Source organism: Oncorhynchus clarkii, chromosome 19, assembly GCF_045791955.1.
Source record: "Oncorhynchus clarkii lewisi isolate Uvic-CL-2024 chromosome 19, UVic_Ocla_1.0, whole genome shotgun sequence".
NCBI classification, from domain to species: Eukaryota; Metazoa; Chordata; class Actinopteri; order Salmoniformes; family Salmonidae; genus Oncorhynchus; species Oncorhynchus clarkii.
Window position 1 is genome coordinate 51,476,522 of NC_092165.1, and position 17,976 is coordinate 51,494,497.

Here is a 17,976-nt window from a genome sequence, read left to right on the forward strand (position 1 = left end):
TTCAGAGAAAACTATTGCTGTCATTCATCTCATAGTTCAAATTAAATGTTTGTGTGAACGTGCTAGACACTCCCATAACCAATTAGGGGATTCCCATAATCTTGCAAAGTTTAGAATTCTTGGATCATGATCTCCTACATGTTTAGAAAACTCCTCTTGCTCTTTCTTTCCCTTTCAGTGTTGACATATTTGAAGGAACATATTTGAAGGAACTTGTGGAAGCAATGACGGAAGCTTGTCTCTTCAGGTCTGCAAACAACATGGGTTGGGACAAGTAGCTCTACTTTCTTTAACATAAACTCAGAAAAAAAGAAACGTCCCTTTTTCAGGATCCTGTCTTCATAAAAACCCAAATAACTTCACAGATCTTCATTGTAAAGGGTTTAAACACTGTTTCCCATGCTTGTTCAATGAACCATAAACAATTAATGAACATGCACCTGTGGAACGGTCGGTAAGACACTAACAGCTTACAGACAGTAGGCAATTAAGGTCACAGTTATGAAAAGTTAAGACACTAAAGAAGACTTTCTACTGACTCTGAAAAACACCAAAATAAAGATGCCCAGGGTCCCTGCTCATCTGTGTAAACGTGCCTTAGGCATGCTGCAATGAGGCATGAGGACTGCAGATGTGGCCAGGGCAATAAATTGCAATATCCGTACTGTGAGATGCCTAAGACAGCGCTACAGGGAGACAGGACGGACAGCTGATCGTCCTCGCAGTGGCAGACCACGTGTAACAACACCTGCACAGGATCGGTACGTCTGAACTTCACACCTGCGGGACAGGTACAGGATGGCAAAAACAGCTGCCCGAGTTACACCAGGAACACACAATCCCTCCATCAGTGCTCAGACTGTCCACAATAGGCTGAGAGAGGCTGGACTGAGGGCTTTTAAGCCTGTTGTAAGGCAGGTCCTCACCAGACATCACCGGCAACAATGTTGCCTATGGGCACAAACCCACCGTCGCTGGACCAGACAGGACTGGCAAAAAGTGCTCTTCACTGACGAGTCACGTTTTTGTCTCACCAGGGGTGATGGTCGGATTCGCGCTTATCGTCGAAGGAGGTGGACGATGGAGGTATCTCCATTCTCTCCTGCACTGCTTATGACTCAAAATGTTTGAACTAAAGTGAACTTCTGCATAGAAAGTTGGTCTGTGAAACTCGAATAACATAGACCTAAAGTGGCTTTGTGTAGCTGCAGTGCTTCAAGGGTTCATCTCCCTCTTTCTTGCAAAATAACCCAAAAATCAGTTACCACAGTTACCTCAAGTCAAATCAAATGTTATTGTTCACATACACATATTTAGCAGATGTTATTGCTGGTGTAGCGAAATGCTTGTGTTCCTAGCTCCAACAGTGCAATAATATCTAACAATGCACACATCTATAACGTAAAATAATGGAATTAAGAAATCTAGAAATATTAGAGTCATTGATTAGAGATTAGACGCATGAAATGTCTCTCGCATTTGTGTGTGTGTGTGTGTTTACAGATGTTGTGTGTACAGTCTCCGACAGTGTCTTTGAAGCTGGCTAATTGAATGTAAATGTTATGGCTGTTGTAGCACTCTGGATAGCCGGTGGTATCCATGACCCCCTGGCAGAACCTTGGTTGGAGAGGCTGTGATGTGAGCAGCACTGAGGGGTTTTGAATCTGGTCTCCTTTCCACTTAGGCCCTCTACCTCTCTTTCTCATTCTACCTCGCTCTCTCTGTTTACCTCTTCTCTGTCTCTCGATGCCTGTGTGTGTGTGCCCGTCGGTGTGTCCGTACGAGCGCCCGTCTGCGTCCGTGCACGCTTGTGGGATGATGGCAGCTGATATTGTGCGTAGGCGAAGGTCTCCTGGATTAAGATGACCAATGTGGTCTCTCCTTATCAGCTGCTTCATTAAGATACATGATTAGCGTAATTGTTCCGGCCACTAATCAGACTGAAGCACGGAAGGGGACGTGCGTGTGTGTAAGCTGGGCATAGAAAGGGGCGTTGATTGATTTTAAGAATGACCCTTATCTTTCCTTTGGCGGTCCAGAGAGCAAGGACAGTCACATGGGTGCCAGACGGAGATCTCAATATCACTCAAAACTCAGCTACAAATCAGACTCAAATGTAACTATTTCTTCACCCACAGCATGATATCTCCCAGTGGGTAACGCGCAGGTGAAAGGTTTAGTGTTGTGTGTTTTTCAGCACAGTACGATTCCAGCAACTACGGCGGATGCGGCCAGTATAGCTTGGCTTGGTTCTTTCTTACGTGAATCTGTTTTTCTTTAGCTCTCTTTGTCATCTCTCTCATGACAAAATAGCAGTGAAGGCAGAACCACTTTCTCCCTCTTAATAACTATTCAACCTCAACTGATGCACCTTCAGATCAATAGAGAATTACATAGCGAGTTGGCCTTGAAGACCAGGTTTGTAATTGGTGGTAAGTAACCGGGTCAACGGTTTGATTAACCTCTGAGAAGTAAATAGAAACCGCAGTCTATTTGTCGTTTTGAAATGGAAATGGAGAGGAGAGGGGAGAGGTTTTTAAGTCAGCATAATTTCAAGGAGGATTTCACAATCTCATTCAGGCAGTGTAATGCTACTTTGCTACTTTGTTCCACTGCAATTACAGAAGTGTGTGTGTCTGCAAGGGAGCTAGCTTATGTATGTATGTGTGCCAGCGAGAAAGTGTGTGTGTGTCAGAGTAAATCACGCAGGCCCAACATGCTGTGTCCAAATAGAAGATGAGTGTTTTGGAGGCAGAAGCCCGGAGAGTCTGGAGGTGAATGTTCATCTTCTCACAGTGAAGGAAGATTCAAAAAGTGTGTGTGTGTGTGTGTGTGTGTGTGTGTGTGTGTGTGTGCGTGTGTGTGTGTGTGTGTGTGTGTGTGTGTGTGTGTGTGTGTGTGTGTGTGTGTGTGTTGTATGCTGTAGGTGATATAGTGAGTGTATAGGTATGGTCTCAAAAGCACTCTATATTGTGTCAGGGTAACTCATATTGAGGTTAACTCATATTCAGGGTAACTCATATTGAACAACAGCACACAGATGCCGTCCTTATGTGGAAGAGATACAGTTCCTAATCCTCTATATTGTAAAGTTTGGATGGCAACCACTCAGTTTGGATGGCAACCACTCAGTTTGGATAGCAACCACTCTTCCTCTTTTCTCCATCATCCCCTATTTCCATCCCTTTATCTTCAGGCCATATCCCTCCATCCAACCTAATCACCATATCCCTCCATCTAACCTAATCACCATATCCCTCCATCCAACCTAATCACCATATCCTTCCATCCAACCTAATCACCATATCCCTCCATCCAACCTAATCACCATATCCTTCCATCCAACCTAATCACCATGTCCCTCCATCCAACCTAATCACCATGTCCCTCCATCCAACCTAATCACCATGTCCCTCCATCCAACCTAATCACCATGTCCCTCCATCCAACCTAATCACCATGTCCCTCCATCCAACCTAATCACCATGTCCTTCCATCCAACTTAATCACCATGTCCCTCCATCCAACCTAATCACCATGTCCCTCCATCCAACCTAATCACCATGTCCCTCCATCCAACCTAATCACCATGACCATTTCACTCATTGCCCAACTTCTGATTGCAACTCCATTTCATTTCAATATGAAAGAAGAAAACTGCAATTTTTTCAGTTACCTCAGTGTCTAATATCCTAAATGTTTGGTGATGGCTGAGACTGAGAGTGGTTTGACGCAGACGATAGTCTTTTATGGTCGTTGGTTGCAGCCAGCGATGACCGTATAGACTCCCATTATTGAGGGTTCAATTAAGACAAATGAATTGAGAGGGTTTATTGGTAGGGGGGTAATTACTTAAGCAAGGGAATTGAATCTGTTGTCTAACCGCTGCCTGCAATGCGGTCACACAGAACTGCATTGTGGGTAAATTGGTTCCTGAGGTGTCCCCTGTGGGTTTAGAGACAGAAGAAATTGAAAAAAACAGACCCATACTGACTGATATCTTTCTTATCTGCTGTAAGTGATTTATTTTCATATTTTCAAGTGGAAAAAAGTGGAGAAAATCTCCTTGAAAAATATCTGTTTTTTTTGTGTTTGTGAGTGTTACATTGGTTTGATCCTGGCCATGGATGGTTTGCTCTCTCACTCTACAGTAACTGTGTTGTCCTCTATGCTCCCCTTATCCTCTCCTCCATTCACCCTCTTCAAACCTCTCTACTCTGCTCACCGTCTCTTCCTCACTTCAGTGTCATTGTGTCATTCAAAACTAAATCCAATACTGCACTATATTCTTTAATAGCACAACAGTGACTGGAGAATTTTCATAGTGAGTGACGCTCATTAGCCAACAAATCGTGCATTGAGTGAAAATAAATTAATTTAATATTACTAATGATCAAACTAATTAGGCATTTATCTGCATGTTGTCCTGGGAGACCCTTGAGTGTAATGGAAGAATGAAGTTATGTTGTACTGTAGGTAATGTACGCCATGTCAGACTGAGAAGTATTAACGTGAGAGCTTGTATAATACGGTGATGATTGTCTATATGCAGAGACACTTGACAAAGAACGAGTGTGTGCAGGTCTTTTATTTCTTTATTTCTCTGTCTTTTTCTTTTTTTATCTTTTTTTACCTACCCCCCCCCCCCCCCTGTCCTTCCATCTCCCTCCATCACTATCTACATTTTTTTCATGCCTCCCTCCCCTCCTTTCAACCTTCCTTCCTTCCCTCCATCCATCCAGCCTCGCTGGAACGTAGTTACAATTAACGCTAAATGACTAGCTAGATAGATAGTTATAAAGTATGATTCATGGTATTGAGGTGTCATAGAAAAAAATTGTGCCCCCGTTGCAAATATTTTCAAATGAAACCAACCTTTTACTGGGTTGTCAAAAAAAAAAAATCTTCCCGGGAGCATATGTGGCCACATTATTATAGGACGACTTGGGAGAATGATGATCTGCAACAGACAGCACATCTCAGTATCAGAAGTAAAAAAAACTAGCCTGCTACTGTGTCTTTCTAGACCCTATCAACTGATGAGAGTAGACCCACAACTGATCTAAATGGACTGAAACATTCAAATCATTTATCACAGGTCTTTTGCTCCGTTATTCACATGACATTTTCACTGCAGCCTAGAGTAGAATTCTGTACTCACTTGAAAACAAATATGCAGTTAATCATTGTATTGTGTTGTTGTAGTCTAGGTAGGATAATTGTGTTGTTGTAGTCTAGGTAGGATCATTGTGTTGTAGTCTAGGTAGGATCATTGTATTGTAGTCTAGGTAGGATCATTGTGTTGTAGTCTAGGTAGGATCATTGTGTTGTAGTCTAGGTAGGATCATTGTGTTGTAGTCTAGGTAGGATCATTGTGTTGTAGTCTAGGTAGGATCATTGTGTTGTAGTCTAGGTAGGATCATTGTGTTGTAGTCTAGGTAGGATCATTGTGTTGTAGTCTAGTCTAGATAGGATCATTGTATTGTAGTCTAGTCTAGATAGGATCATTGTGTTGTAGGCTAGGTAGGATCATTGTGTTGTAGGCTAGTCTAGGTAGGATCATTGTGTTGTAGGCTAGTCTAGGTAGGATCATTGTGTTGTAGGCTAGTCTAGGTAGGATCATTGTGTTTTAGGCTAGTCTAGATAGGATCATTGTGTTGTAGGCTAGTCTAGGTAGGATCATTGTGTTGTAGGCTAGTCTAGGTAGGATCATTGTGTTGTAGGCTAGTCTAGGTAGGATCATTGTGTTGTAGGCTAGTCTAGGTAGGATCATTGTGTTGTAGGCTAGTCTAGGTAGGATCATTGTGTTGTAGGCTAGTCTAGGTAGGATCATTGTGTTGTAGGCTAGTCTAGATAGGATCATTGTGTTGTAGGCTAGTCTAGATAGGATCATTGTGTTGTAGGCTAGTCTAGATAGGATCATTGTGTTGTAGGCTAGTCTAGATAGGATCATTGTGTTGTAGGCTAGTCTAGATAGGATCATTGTGTTGTAGTCTAGGTAGGATCATTGTGTTGTAGTCTAGGTAGGATCATTGTGTTGTAGGCTAGTCTAGGTAGGATCATTGTGTTGTAGGCTAGTCTAGGTAGGATCATTGTGTTGTAGGCTAGTCTAGGTAGGATCATTGTGTTGTAGGCTAGTCTAGGTAGGATCATTGTGTTGTAGGCTAGTCTAGATAGGATCATTGTGTTGTAGGCTAGTCTAGATAGGATCATTGTGTTGTAGGCTAGTCTAGATAGGATCATTGTGTTGTAGTCTAGGTAGGATCATTGTGTTGTAGGCTAGTCTAGGTAGGATCATTGTGTTGTAGGCTAGTCTAGGTAGGATCATTGTGTTGTAGGCTAGTCTAGGTAGGATCATTGTGTTGTAGGCTAGTCTAGGTAGGATCATTGTGTTGTAGGCTAGTCTAGGTAGGATCATTGTGTTGTAGGCTAGTCTAGATAGGATCATTGTGTTGTAGGCTAGTCTAGATAGGATCATTGTGTTGTAGGCTAGTCTAGATAGGATCATTGTGTTGTAGGCTAGTCTAGATAGGATCATTGTGTTGTAGGCTAGTCTAGATAGGATCTAAGTGTTGTAGGCTAGTCTAGGTAGGATCATTGTGTTGTAGGCTAGTGTAGGTAGGATCATTGTGTTGTAGGCTAGTCTAGGTAGGATCATTGTGTTGTAGGCTAGTCTAGGTAGGATCATTGTGTTGAATGGTGGATAGAGGGCAGGATAGACAGTTAGACTGGTAGACTATACTGATCTGTGGTACAGTAAAAGTTAGCGTGTGGAAAAGTGTAGTGCATAAGGGAAGTACCGAAACACTTTGAAATAGGGGAGAAACGTGCATATGAGGAAATTTGGCCAGGATGAAGAAATTATATGGTTATACCTGCAAAAGGGCGAATTTGGAACCAACCAATGTAATTTCAGCTGTGGCCAGAGAGGCCATACTAGGGTCTTAGAGCTACTTGAATGAGCAAAAAATCAACATATTGTACCTTTGCATGTGGGCTTATACAATTGTCTCCCTCTCTCTCTCCTGCACTCTCTTACATGTTATCTCTCTCTCTGAAATAAATCAAAGGTAGCTGATAATAGTTTTCCAATAGCTCCACCCTCTACTCTTTTCAGAAACACAGGAAGTAGTTACATGTTCAATGTTCAGTGCAGTACAACACTGACATTCATGCCGTGCTGTTCATTTACCTGTTTAGACCTTGAGACAAGATCTATAATAATCACAGCGGGTAAGAGACCATAGCAAAGGGGAAGCATAACGAAGCTTTCATCTAAACTCTAACATTGGAATGTTCCTGACTTCGGTACAGTGTGCAACATAAAAGGGAAAGTAGATTTGTAATAACCTCAGAAGCCATTACAGACAGAGAAAAATGGCTTCCAGATCGTTTCTCCTAGAGGAGGATCTCTCTTGTCCTGTGTGCATGGATATCTTCCTGGATCCTGTGCTCCTGTCGTGTAGCCACAACTTCTGTAAATCCCATCTGCAGCAATGCTGGAAAGGAATGGAAACTCAGGAATGTCCTATATGCAGATCATCAAAACACGAGCCTCTGAGCAACGAGACTCTGGTTTTAAAGAACCTGTGTGAGGCCTTAGAGGAAAGGTGTCTGAGAGCTTCAGCAGGGTCCGAGCTGCTCTGCAGTCTGCACAGCGAGAAACTCAAGCTCTTCTGTCTGGACGATAAACCGCCTGTCTGCTTTGTGTGTCAGACTTCCAAAAAACACTCCTTCTGTCCCATAGATGAAGCTGCCCAGGATTATAAGGTGAGAAAGTAACTGTGAGGACATACCTAATCATTCAGAATGAGGGTATACTGTATATAATGAGGATATAAGGACCTATATGAGGGTATATAAGAAACTAATATAAGGACTTATAAGGACCTATATGAGGATATAAGGACCTATATGAGGATATAAGGACCTATATGAGGATATATAAGGAACTAATATATGGACCTATAAGAACCTATATGAGGATATAGAAGGAACTAATGTATGGACCTATAAGGACCTATATGAGGATATAAGGACCTATATGAGGATATATAAGGAACTAATATATGGACCCATAAGAACCTATATGAGGATATAAGGACCTATATGAGGATATATAAGGAACTAATATATGGACCTATAAGAACCTATATGAGGATTTATTTAAGCAATAAGGCACGAGGGGGTGTAGTATATGGCCAATATACCATGGCTAAGGGCTGTTCAGGTTGAGAGCTTCAAATTCCTTGGTGTCCACATCAACAACAAACTAGATTGGTCCAAACACACCAAGACAGTCATGAAGAGGGCACGGCAAAGCCTATTCCCCCTCAGGAAACTGAAAAGATTTGGCATGGGTCCTCAGATCCTCAAAAGGTTCTACAGCTGCAACATCGAGAGCATCCTGACCGGTTGTATCACTGCCTGGTACGGCAATTGCTCGGGCTCCGACCGCAAGGCACTACAGAGGGTAGTGTGTACGGCCCAGTACATCACGGGGGCAAAGCTGCCTGCCATCCAGGACCTCTACACCAGGCGGTGTCAGAGGAAGGCCCTAAAAATTGTCAAAGACCCCAGTCATAGACTGTTCTCACTACTACCCCATGGCAAGCGGTACCGGAGTACCAAGTCTAGGACAAAAAGGCTTCTCAACAGTTTTTACCCCCAAGCTATAAGACTCCTGAACAGGTAATCAAATGGTTACCTGGACTATTTGCATTGTGTGCACCCCCCCCCCCCCCCCCCCCCCCCCCCCCCCCAACCCCTCTTTTACACTGCTGCTATCATATATGCACAGTCACTTTAACTATACATTTATGTACATACTACTTAAATTGGCCCGACCAACCAGTGCTCCCGCACATTGGTAACCGGGCTATCTGCATTGTGTCCCACCACCCGCCAACCCCTCTTTTTACGCTACTGCTACTCTCTGTTCATCATATATGCATAGTCACTTTAACGATACCTACATGTACATACTACCTCAATAAGCCTGACTAACAGGTGTCTGTATAGAGCCTTGCTATTCTTTTTTCAAATGTCTTTTTACTGTTGTTTTATTTCTTTACTTACCTACACACACACATACCTTTTTATTTCGCACCATTTCACTGTAAGGTCTACTACACCTGTTGTATTTGGGGCACGTGACAAATAAACTTTGATTAGATTCTTATGCACGACACAACACAGAGTGGCTGGATACAGCCCTTAGCCGTGGTATATTGGCCATATACCACAAACCACCGACGTGCCTTATTGCTATTATAAACTGGTTACCAACATAATTAGAGCAGTAAAAATACATTTTTTGTCATGCCCGTGGTATACGGTCTAAAATACCACGGATGTCAGCCAATCAGCATTCAGGGCCCCAAACACCCAGTTTATAAAAGGACCAATAGAATCTGGTATACTGATCTAGAAATGAAACCCACATGATCTAGTACCTATAGTCTGTGGTGGTTCAGCCTGCTGTGTAAGTTTCCTATTGTGTGGATTTAAGTGGAAATATAAACGAGCTAAATCAGTGTCAGAATAGTAAACAAATTCCACTTGAATCTACGAAATAGATCACCTGATCCGAAGTTGTAAAACGTAGCCCTGGTACTCCCACTATCCAGATACAGACCGGGGGTGCACAACACCTGTCTTGGAAGGCTATTGATTTCCTAGGTAGCCTATCGATAACAATTCATTAATCAGTGTCATGCAGAAACAAAATTTGGAAGGACTAACAACCTTGTGGACTGTGTTAATATGCACCCCTGACATTAACCTCCACAGGATCGGTGGGTGCCCCGCGGGCGGTTGAGCTAACTACTGTGTTATTTTGTTGCAGGAGGAACTCAAGACTGCACTGCAACCCTTACAAGAGAAGCTAAAGATCTTTAACATAGTTAAAGTAACATGTGATAGAACAGCAGAACCCAGTAAGACTAATGAATGCTGCTAGCATGCAATATTTTCTATATATTTAATTCACCAAGTGTGTGGATACAGTTACCCACGTTACCCACGTATTCCTCTCACTGTATCCAGAGCCAGGCCCAGACTACAGAAAAGCAAGTTAAGAAGGAGTTTGAGAAGCTTCACCAGTTTCTACGAGACAAAGAGGCAGCCAGGGTAGCTGCTATGAGGGAGGAAGAGGAGCAGAAGAGTCATCGGATGAAGAAGAAGATTGAGGAGATGAGTAAAGAGATATCATGCCTTTCAGACACAATCCGAGCCATACAGGAGGAGCTGGGAGCTGAAGACATCTCATTTCTACAAGTAAGAACCAACATATTTGTCCTTGGTAGACATGATTGTATGATAAGTTGATTGATAAAATTGACAACCCTCTATCCTCCTGCAGAACTACACAGCCACGGTGAAAAGGTAAGTCATCTCTCTCCTGTGTCTCTCTTCTCTGTGGTTCTGAATCTGAACCCAACCTCACAACAGCACTTCAATGTTCTTCCAGAGCCCAGTGCACACTGCCAGATCCACAGCTGGTCTCAGGAGCATTGATAGATGTGGCCAAACACCTGGGCAACCTGAAGTTCAGAGTCTGGGAGAAGATGCAGGACATTGTTCAGTACAGTGAGTATTGTGTTATAATTATACAAATAAAATTGATGATTATATATTTGTACCAAAGAAACAAACAGAACTAGACAGTCATGGATATGCACATTTATAACTTTATTGGAAAATATGCAATGTATAATGTTAATCATAGCATAAAAGTAGTTATTAAAAAATAAACATCATATGAAATGTCTTTTAGTTTTAGTCCTATGTTTCCGTTCTATCTCTTTAGGTCCTGTGATTCTGGAACCCAACACTGGTCACCCAGGTCTCCTCCTCTCTGATGATCTGACCAGTATGAGATGCATTGGAGTGACACAGAAGTTACCTGACAACCCAGAGAGGTTTGATAAATCTGACCTTGTCCTGGGCTCAGAGGGCTTTAACTCAGGGACACACAGCTGGGACATTGAGGTTGGAGATATTAAATTATTTGCTGTAGGTGTGGCCCCAGAGTCTCCAGGGAAGGACATGGTGACTGGGTTAGAATGTGTGGAATACAGTGGTGTAATGCTGGATACAAGCCATATTTGTCCCCCACCCTATTCACACTGAAACAGAGAGCTCCTCAGAGGGTCAGAGTACAACTGAACAGGGACAGAGGAAAGCTGTCATTTTCTGACCCTGATAACAACACACACCTACACACATCAACACAAACTTTCACTGAAATTATTTTACTTGAATTAGTCTACTTTCTCACATTCAATAAGAGTCTTACCAGTGAAACCTCCGTAACAGTGGAACAGCACAACTAGAGTAGGGAGGGCGAATTAATGGGCTTCATTATGGGAACTCTTTCTTAAGCTCCTGGTTAAATTGCGCATAAGAAAAAAAAAACTCTCTAAATGGTTAAATCAGTAACAAATATATGTGATTATTGTAAAAATCTGTGAATTTGCTTAATTTACTATCATCCTAAACTAAGATATTTCATTATTTTGCTATATCTAATGAATGTATATTAAACTACCTTCCATGATGTGGACAGCATGTGATACTAACAACTAACAACCCAAGCTGCCGTTTTGACCACATCGAATTGGGGGGGAATTGCACATCTTAGTATAAAGGTTTATAGCACGATAACACAAGATCAAAACATAAAACAGATCTTTGGTTTTGTACTGTTGATTTTGTCTTATGTGCTGGGGGTCGCAGGACTTGATGTCAGTAACTAGGTTTCCATCCAACTGCTGACAGATGATCATGCAATTATCCTCAAATCTGCACAAAAAAAAGATGTGTTTTTTTCCCACCAGTGGTGTGTTCCACCAAACAGACGTAGGCTGTGTGTGGTGTGTTCCACCAAACAGACGTAGGCTGTGTGTGGTGTGTTCCACCAAACAGACGTAGGCTGTGTGTGGTGTGTTCCACCAAACAGACGTAGGCTGTGTGTGGTGTGTTCCACCAAAGGACGTAGGCTGTGTGTGGTGTGTTCCACCAAACAGACGTAGGCTGTGTGTGGTGTGTTCCACCAAACAGACGTAGGCTGTGTGTGGTGTGTTCCACCAAACAGACGTAGGCTGTGTGTGGTGTGTTCCACCAAACAGACGTTTCGGATAAAAATCAGTGTGTGATGACGTAGTGCACACAGAATGCACGTGCACTCTAGCCAACAGCTCAAATCAAATCAAATCGCAGGTACAGTGTGGGTAGGCTGTGTGGGCTAGACTGTGTGGGCTAGACTGTGTTGGGTAGACTGTGTTGGGTAGACTGTGTGGGGTAGACTGTGTGGGGTAGGCTGTGAAGGTAGGCTGTGAAGGTAGGCTGTGAAGGTAGGCTGTGAAGGTAGGCTGTGGGAGAAGGCTAGTTTACATGATGAGAATATTATTAATAAGAGCGAGAATATTTTGTATTTGTCACATGCCCCGAACACAACAGGTGTAGTAGACAGTGAAATGTTTACTTACGAGCCCCTAACTAACAATGCAGTTAACAATAAGAATAAGAACTGGTGCAGCTGTAGAACTCTTTGAGGACCCAAGCCAAATCTTTCCAGTCTCCTGAGGGGGAATAGGCTTTGTCCTGCCCTCTTCATGACTGTCTTGGTGTGTTTTGGACCATGATAGTTTGTTGGTGATGTGGACACCAAGGAACTTGAAGCTCTCAACCTGCTCCACTACAGCCCCATTAACGAGAACAGCTGAACTAAGCTCATGAGGAACTTATAAGTTATATTCTTCAAAAATCAATGGGCACATTTAATTAATTCAAAAGTGAACTAAATGTATGTAGCACCTGTTGATTACCCCTTTGATGGGTTGCAACTGAAGCAAACTTTGAATCTTGTAGGCTAATATTTTCTGTATTATTATTTCTCTCTCTCATTACAGAGTCCTCTCTAGCCACTTTGAACAACATCTTCAATCCAATCAATCAAATGTATTTATAAATCCCTTCTTACAACAGCTGATATATCAAAGTGCTGTACAGAAACCCAGGCTAAAACCCCAAACAGCAAGCAATGCAGATGTAGAAGCACGGTAAAACCATACAGTATTGGTCTTGCATTGACACTGCCATCTCACAAGAGAATGACCACAGCAGGTCGTAACAGTACTGTTTGTTGTTGTTCTTGAAATTCCATATATAACTAAATGTTGTGTGCCCTATATGTTTTATATATATATATATATATATATATATTTATACCAGGACCCATGGGCCTCTCGTCAAAGACAGTGCACTATTTGTTTTACCAGGACCCATGGGCCTCTCGTCAAAGACAGTGCACTATATGTTTTACCAGGACCCATGGGCCTCTCGTCAAAGACAGTGCACTATTTGTTTTACCAGGACCCATGGGCCTCTCGTCAAAGACAGTGCACTATATGTTTTACCAGGACCCATGGGCCTCTCGTCAAAGATAGTGCACTATTTGTTTTACCAGGACCCATGGGCCTCTCGTCAAAGATAGTGCACTATTTGTTTTACCAGGACCCATGGGCCTCTCGTCAAAGATAGTGCACAATTTGTTTTACCAGGACCCATGGGCCTCTCGTCAAAGATAGTGCACTATATGTTTTACCAGGACCCATTGGCCTCTCGTCAAAGATAGTGCACTATTTGTTTTACCAGGACCCATGGGCCTCTCGTCAAAGACAGTGCACTATTTTAGGGAATTGGGTGCCATTTCAGATGCAACCAGTATTTTGAACAGGACATACAGGATTGGTCTCATACAGCAGCTAACAGTGGGGTTAAAGGGAGGTGAGTGGAGGATCACTGTCAGAGTTATGGACACACACTTAATGAAAAGAGAAAGTTCCTTTATCTTCGCTGAGAAAACGAGAGGCCTCGTTTCGGGTCTCACACCAGAAGGTAAACCTGACCAGTCTTAGGAGGAAACCCCCCCGGGTGAATAATTAATGTATACCACCAATGTAGGCAGGTAACAATAAGGAACAAACAGAGGACACCTTCTCCTCTCCCCCTTTTGTCTACCAGCCAGCCACGCATCAAGGAGCAAGATTGATCGTTTATTTTTAGGGGCTGTGTGTGTGTTTGTGGGATCAGGAGGAGGAGCGACACTCAACATGACTTCCGTCAGAGGAGGTAAGGTGTGTGTGTGTGTGTGAAGTAGGATGAGACAGACAGTGATAAGACAGCATCGACATCCGATTGATCTTCCGTATCGATTCGCTAGACTGTCAAATCGACTCGCCAGCCTGCCAAATCCTGCTCACACGTCACAACTTAGACTGGAGCCGTGCTCTGACAGAGAGATGGAGGGAGAACAGCAAGAGAGGAGGGAGAGGGATGGAGAGAGAGATCAACGATATAAATAAACCCATTATTGTATTATTTTTACTATCTACTATTTGAATAGTGAAATGTCATTACACATGTTGAAATCTAAAGTCCACAACACCCTTGGAAGTTAATTTGAAAGTTTCTCCTGAACGCCGCCCCACTCCAGTTTTGTCGTGCCGTACTGTAAATCTCCTGCCTCCTCCCTCCACCGCCATCCCACGGTAATCTTCACGCTTGGAGAATAAAGAGGATTAAACTTCATATCAAACTCTGTCTGCTCGCCAAACTCAGGTAAGCTGTTCCACACAGGCACTGTGTGTGGCCTCGTACCTCCTAACCTGTGTGTGCCTGTATGAGTGTGTGCCTGCGTCTGCCTGCGTGTGTGTGTGTGCATGTGGAGTCGGACACGGACAGCGATCCAGCTGTTCAGGGAACTCTCAGAGATTAGAGAGCAATCACTTCCTGTCGCTCTGATAAGGACAGGAAGGAAGGACAACGTGTATGTGTGACAGAGAGGGAGTGTGTGTGTGTGTGGTGCCGAGAGTGTATGTCTCTGTCTGACAGAGATAATTGTTTGTGTGAGTCTGAGATATAGTTTGGTGTGTGTCTGTGTGTGTCACTGTCCTAGACACATAAAGTAAAGTTTACGTTACCTTTTTTGAGAATAATAAAACCCAGTCGGTAGCTAAACTACAGTCGTTGGTCTGAGTCAGCTATCCTTGGGTCCGTTTTTTCATCACAGCTCTGACAGACCTCAAGGCTAGTTTCCCACAATCCCTTTCACTGTGACGGCTCTGTCCGACAGGCCTCGCCCTCCTGCCGCCTCTTCAAATCCACAACTAATGCTTCTGACCCCAATTAGCGCCCCTTCCTTTCCCCTACCCCCTTACCAGCCCCAATCCCCACCCATCATCAGAGGGCTGTCTCTCTCTTTTCCGTTCCCTTCTTCCTCTGCTCTCCTTTCCTCCTCCATTATCTCTTCCTACTGCTCTTTATCCTTCCTTCCTCTTCACCATCCCTCTCTTCTTCCTACCACTCTCTCTTCTCTCCTCTGTACGTATCTCCTCTACTCTCACCCTGTTCTTCTTTCTCCCCTTCCTCTCTCATGTCCTTTCTTCCCTGACCTGTTCTCTCTTCTGTGTGAAAACTGACAGATACTGGGTACATACGGAATTCACCCATCGTTCAAATTTGGTCCAATGCGCTCATCAAATCAAGCACATTTGTCTCAAGCTCTGAGCAGCAGAGTTTAACCCTCCCTTTTCAGATTACTGGGACTAATTTGGCCTCTATCACACTTCTTCTTCCTCCTCCACTCCTCTCCTCCTCTCCCCATCACTCGTTCTGCCCCCACCACCTGTGCACCATTAGTGGGGTTAGCTGGGCCAAATGAAGGGGTGGTGTTCTGTGTCAACAGGTGTCTCTGTGTGTCGACAGGTGTAGCATGTCTTGCGCCAGCGCCCTCTCCCCTGCTAGCACTGATAGCTATAATGAGACATATGACCATTGCTAGGTTTACGGCGTCGATATCAGGAAGTCGCCAGGGAGGATTGCTTTGATTGTTTGTGTGAGAAGATTTCCTAATATGGATGCTGTATTCTTCAACATATTTGGACAGTGAAGCTAAAATAAAAAATGCACTTCTATACTCCAGCATTTTGGATTTGAGATCAAATTATCATTATGACACAATAGTACAAAATGTCACCTTTTATTTGAGGGAATTTTCAGACATATCTGTTTTACTATTTCAACATAAAAGCACTTTATGTATCTAGTCCCCTCATTTGAAGAAATCATATGTACTTGAACAAATTCACTTAAAGTTTCTTAAAGTAGTCTAAAGGTTAGTAGGCCTGTTTGGTCCCATATTGCTTGCACCAATGACTACATTAAGCTTGTGATTCAACAAAAAAAAAATAAACAACTCCCAACTCACTTGAAGCTTGTCTCTTAAACGTATAACTTCAATCAGATATGAGTTTCCTCAACATGTATTTTCGATTGAAGCTCCTTAACTCTTTTTATAATTTGGTAGGCCTTTAAAGTGGAAATTAGAGTTATTTGCATTAATGTACTTTGTTGTTTAATTAAGTGATCAGAATCACGTAATCACTATGAGGACTTGGCACTTGTGTTATCGCGTGTTTCCCATTTCCTGTGTTTGAGTGGTGGGGTTAATTTGGGATGCTCTATGCCTGTCTTCTCTTCTATCTTTTCCTGCTTCCTTGTACTCTCTTCCTCCTTTCTTCAACTCTCCTCTTGTCTCCATCTCTCCCTTTATACATGGCTTTCCCTGTCTCCTCTTACTCTCTTCTATCTCTGCTTGCCTCCTCTCCTCCTGTTCTATTTTCCTCCCTCATCTCATCTCCTCTCTTCTCATCCTCTTCTCCTCTTCTGCCGACGCCCTCCTCTCACCCCAAGCTTCTCTCCTTCCCTTTCTCCTCATCTCCTTCCCTTTCTCCTCATCTCCTTCCCTCTGCTCTTTCCCTTTCTTCTTTTACTCTTCGTTTCTCCTTCAGGGGTGGACTTAGGGCCAGAGCATCTTGCTAGGCAGAACCCAACGATGGCTGATCTGATGATCCATTAATCAGCCTGGGGGAACTGTGATGTCATAAGGTCTCCCAGCTATTGAGTCTTTTTCTCTCTCTCACTTGCTCGCTGATCTGTCGGTTATAATGGCTCATTATAGATTCTGAAAAAGAACAAGTCACATGATTAGATGACAGAACCAATCACGGCCTGGGCACGCCTGGGCTCGCCATGACTACGTTTCCCGGAACATCTACTGCGTTTTTACCACGAGGGGCCCAAACGAACAAGATAGCAATGTTTTCTTCATGGGCTTTGCTCTGTTAATTTGGCAAAAGCAATAGCCAATTACATTTCAAACCTGGCCTGAACACTGCATCAAATACACAATGATTTACTGCTCTGTAAAAGACACAGTGTAACAAATGCTACTGATGACAAATGGTTGGTAATAAAGGGGATAGGTACATTTCTATATCCTGACGGTGTGTGTGTCTGTGTGCGAGCCCTACGGGAGCCTGTAACGTGGTAAGGATGACAGAGAATATGAGGGAGGCAGTAAACCCTTACCCAGAGTTCATGGATTGGCTTTATAGTGTACACACACATCAGCTGGTCAATTACCAATGTGTCATCTTCTCCATAGGTTATCTTATAGAATTATGATGATGATAACCGCAAGGCAAGGTTTAAGAGAGGAGGAGAGTGGATTAGAGGAGAAGAGGAAGAGACAGGAGATGAGGAATGGAGAGGAGAAGAGAAGAGGGGAACAGGAATGGGGAGGATGGGAGAGGAGAAGAGGAATGGAGAGGAGACGAGAGGTGAAGAGAAGAGAAGATTAAAGGAGAGAAGAGAAGAGCTTCAAGCTCTCACAGTCTCACCTCAGAATTAGACGTTCATCCATGTTTCTAAAACGTCCAATTTTGAAGTTGCTCCAAACATCAAATTTCCAAGTGTTTGGTTACTTCTCTGTATCGTTCCAAGTTTAAGTTTAGGCATTAACTCTAAATTATTAAGGTTAGGCATTAACTCAGAATGGTTAAGGTGAGGCATTAACCCAGAATGGTTAAGGTAAGAGTTAAGGTTTGGGATAGGCTTAAAACAAAAATA

At 43.1% G+C, this 17,976-nt stretch overlaps 1 protein-coding gene across 1 annotated transcript; it reads left to right on the top strand.

The window, feature by feature from the left end:
* The first annotated feature begins 7,197 nt into the window (after window positions 1–7,197).
* LOC139374515 (E3 ubiquitin-protein ligase TRIM35-like) lies at window positions 7,198–12,728 on the top strand. The gene is made up of 8 exons (XM_071115516.1): window positions 7,198–7,770; window positions 9,848–9,910; window positions 10,009–10,278; window positions 10,364–10,386; window positions 10,472–10,590; window positions 10,811–11,084; window positions 11,123–11,312; window positions 12,651–12,728. The coding sequence occupies exons 1-8, from the start codon at window positions 7,378–7,380 to the stop codon at window positions 12,726–12,728; spliced, it is 1,410 nt and encodes a 469-aa protein (XP_070971617.1). The 5' UTR covers window positions 7,198–7,377.
* The last annotated feature ends 5,248 nt before the right edge of the window (window positions 12,729–17,976 follow it).

Coding starts and splice junctions, on each gene's coding strand:
- LOC139374515 (XM_071115516.1), top strand. CDS start 7,378: ATGGCTTCCAGATCGTTTCTCCTAGAGGAGGATCTCTCTTGTCCTGTG. Junction 9,911..10,008: donor AGATCTTTAACATAGTTAAA/GTAACATGTGAT, acceptor GTGTGGATACAG/TTACCCACGTTACCCACGTA. Junction 11,313..12,650: donor GTCTTACCAGTGAAACCTCC/GTAACAGTGGAA, acceptor GGACCATGATAG/TTTGTTGGTGATGTGGACAC.